Consider the following 2707-nt stretch of genomic DNA (forward strand, 5'->3'; position numbering starts at 1 on the left):
AATTTATCTTTAATTCATTTAAGGCATGCACAAGTCAGTACATTTTTTGTTCATAATATTCCGCATTTCTCATGAATTATTTCTCTTGTCATTAAGTGTCAGAATGCATATAAAAACATTTTCTGCTGAACTCTTATCTATTATAATCCTTCATATGAAATGGTTTTTATCTTCACGTAAATGTCTAGTCCATCCAGAATTAATTTAGAAGGTTACTTGATATCAGTTAAAGATTTTATTTTTCTTGTCTGGAGGTTTAAATTATGGCAATGTAAAACATTTCTGAAGCATAACTCGTACATATCTTCGTTTATTCGGACAATTTATGATTTAAAATTAAAAAATTTTATACTATATTTATTTTTAATGTGATTAGTAACAGATGTTTAAATTTGAATTTTCTTATATTTTCTAGATAAATATTTAATCTTACGGATGTTTCAGTGTTTCATATTTCTATAGATTTTTCATCTCTATCTTCAATATTAGAAAGTATGTTATTTTTTTTTTCTTCGCGAGTTTTTATTTACCAAAGTAATTTCTATGATACTCTTATAGTCTTTTATAACAGTTTGTCATTATTTCATCGGTAGTGCCTGGTTTTGGTGTGGTTTGTTAGGTTGTGTTTTTGTTATCCATTTCTAACATCTTATTTTATTTATTATTATCATTATTATTATTGTTGTTGTTGTTGTTGTTGTTGTTGTTGTTGTTGTTGTTGTTGTTGTTGTTGTTGTTGTTGTTGTTGTTGTTGTTGTTGTTGTTGTTAGCTAAGCTACAACCTTAGCAGGCAAAGCAGTATACTATAAAACCAAAGGCTCAACAGGAAAAAAATAGACCAGTGACGAAAGGAAAATAAAGGAAACAAATGAACTGCAAGAGAAACAATGAGCAATTAGAATGAAATATTTTAAGAACAGGAACAGCATTGAAACAGATCTTTCCTATATAAACTATAAAAAGAGACTTAGGTCAACCTATTCACTATAAAAAAAACATTCGCTGCAAGTTTGAATTTTTGAAGTTCCACACATTTAACTGCGATTTCTCTTTCTATTCTTGCTCTTGTTTTCATTTCAAAAGTCTTTCAGGTATTTCTTGTAGTAATGTCAGTCTGATTTCTTTTCATAATACCACGATCTCCTTTTGTTTTCTTTCAAGCTCTCCATCCTGGGTCGCCGCCTTCGTCAGAGGACATCCCAGTCGTCAGCATCCTCAGCGCAGAACTTCGGTTACCTTCAGTAATAAAAAAATTAAAGCAAATTTATATTGTATCAAATATTTGTCTCTGGTTAAGCCCCATTTGGTGTTATGGTTGAAGTACCATAGTTTAATAAAAACCGTCTTAGAACTTACTGTCCTTTTCAGTATCATAAGTAGGGTGTTTGTTAATCTTACAGAATTGTCTGTTTGTATGTTTTGCTTTAGTGCCTATTGTCGACCCTAGCACAGTTTCACTGGTATTTGTCACCTGGTTTACTTTTGTTAATATTCCTCTCTTTTACCAGTTTGCGCAGTAACCAGTCACTTTTGTTTACTTATACATCATGTTTTGATCTCAAGGATTGTTGAGTCTTCGTGGTCTTGGAGTTTAAGTTATCTATTGATAGTCAAATTGACAAGCACAGAGTATGTTTTATATATCTATGATTTAATTACAGTCCCTTGAATATAGTTATTAGCTTTCACATAATAATATTATTTATATATTTTGACAAGTATTTCATCTTTGATAGGATTACTATCAATGGTACTTTGATTTTATTGTTATTACTTATGGTTTTTCTTTAATTATCAGTTTATGCAGTGAATATTAATTCAATATTAGTTTGTTTGAAGCTCTCATTTCAGGGATGATTATTAAGCTGTTCATTTCAACTTCATCAGTTTGCCACCTTCCTCTAACAGTTCTGACCCACTTTGCTCCCCTTTTTGCTTTGAGCGAATTAGGTGTCCATACTTGATTGAGTTGGCCAGCATGCAGGCTAAAGTGTCAACTTCTTTTTTCATCCTAATCTTATTTTGTCCTGACATCATGTGATAATAATCTATTAAATTCTGCATGAAGTCAAAGAATTTTCTGCTGTGCTTCCTAGTAAGTTATATGATACGGATAACATAAATCATGTTGCTGCTTCAAAACGGATAGTGCGGTTTGTTCCAAGCAGATTATGTATTTTACACAATTGCGTAGATTTACCAGTTGATGAGCCTATTAACTTCTTAATGACATGTTTATTCATGTTGCAACCCCCCTTAGCCAGAGACAAAAAAAAAAACACACACACACAAAAAACTATCAGAAAAACAACCTTGTACATTATTTTCCTTAAAATTCACTGAGTTGTGAAACAGCAAGCAAAGATTAAAAATTTAAACATTAAAAATGTATACAGCATCTTATTCAAAATAATGGTATTACTGTAACACTCTTTTCAAAAATTAGATTCTTATGTAGCTCTATGTTACGAGCTTAAACACGGACACCCCCTCACCTTTCACAAACAATCATCAACGAACTGGACGAAACTTTCAGAAAATTATGATAATCATTTACCAATGAAAGACAACTGCTATTCATAATTGTTACTGCAGGGCTGGGCAGTTACTCCTTTGTCAACTGAAAATTTCGTGTTTATGTTCGTGTTATGATATTGTCATGGACCTGGAGGTTTCAAGACGCGATATAACTGAATAAAGTATTTGC

The 2707-nt window shown here is 31.4% G+C and overlaps 1 protein-coding gene across 1 annotated transcript in view; it reads left to right on the forward strand.

Moving 5' to 3' along the window:
* LOC137644076 (uncharacterized) overlaps nt 1-2372 on the forward strand; it is a 222893-nt gene extending 220521 nt beyond the window's left edge. The window contains exon 3 of the mRNA XM_068376996.1: nt 1162-2372. Within this exon, the coding sequence (XP_068233097.1) occupies nt 1162-1245 (84 nt within the window). The 3' untranslated portion in view covers nt 1246-2372. The remainder of the gene's footprint in view (nt 1-1161) is intronic.
* The last annotated feature ends 335 nt before the right edge of the window (nt 2373-2707 follow it).

Source organism: Palaemon carinicauda, chromosome 1 (assembly GCF_036898095.1).
Source record: "Palaemon carinicauda isolate YSFRI2023 chromosome 1, ASM3689809v2, whole genome shotgun sequence".
NCBI classification, from domain to species: domain Eukaryota; kingdom Metazoa; phylum Arthropoda; class Malacostraca; order Decapoda; family Palaemonidae; genus Palaemon; species Palaemon carinicauda.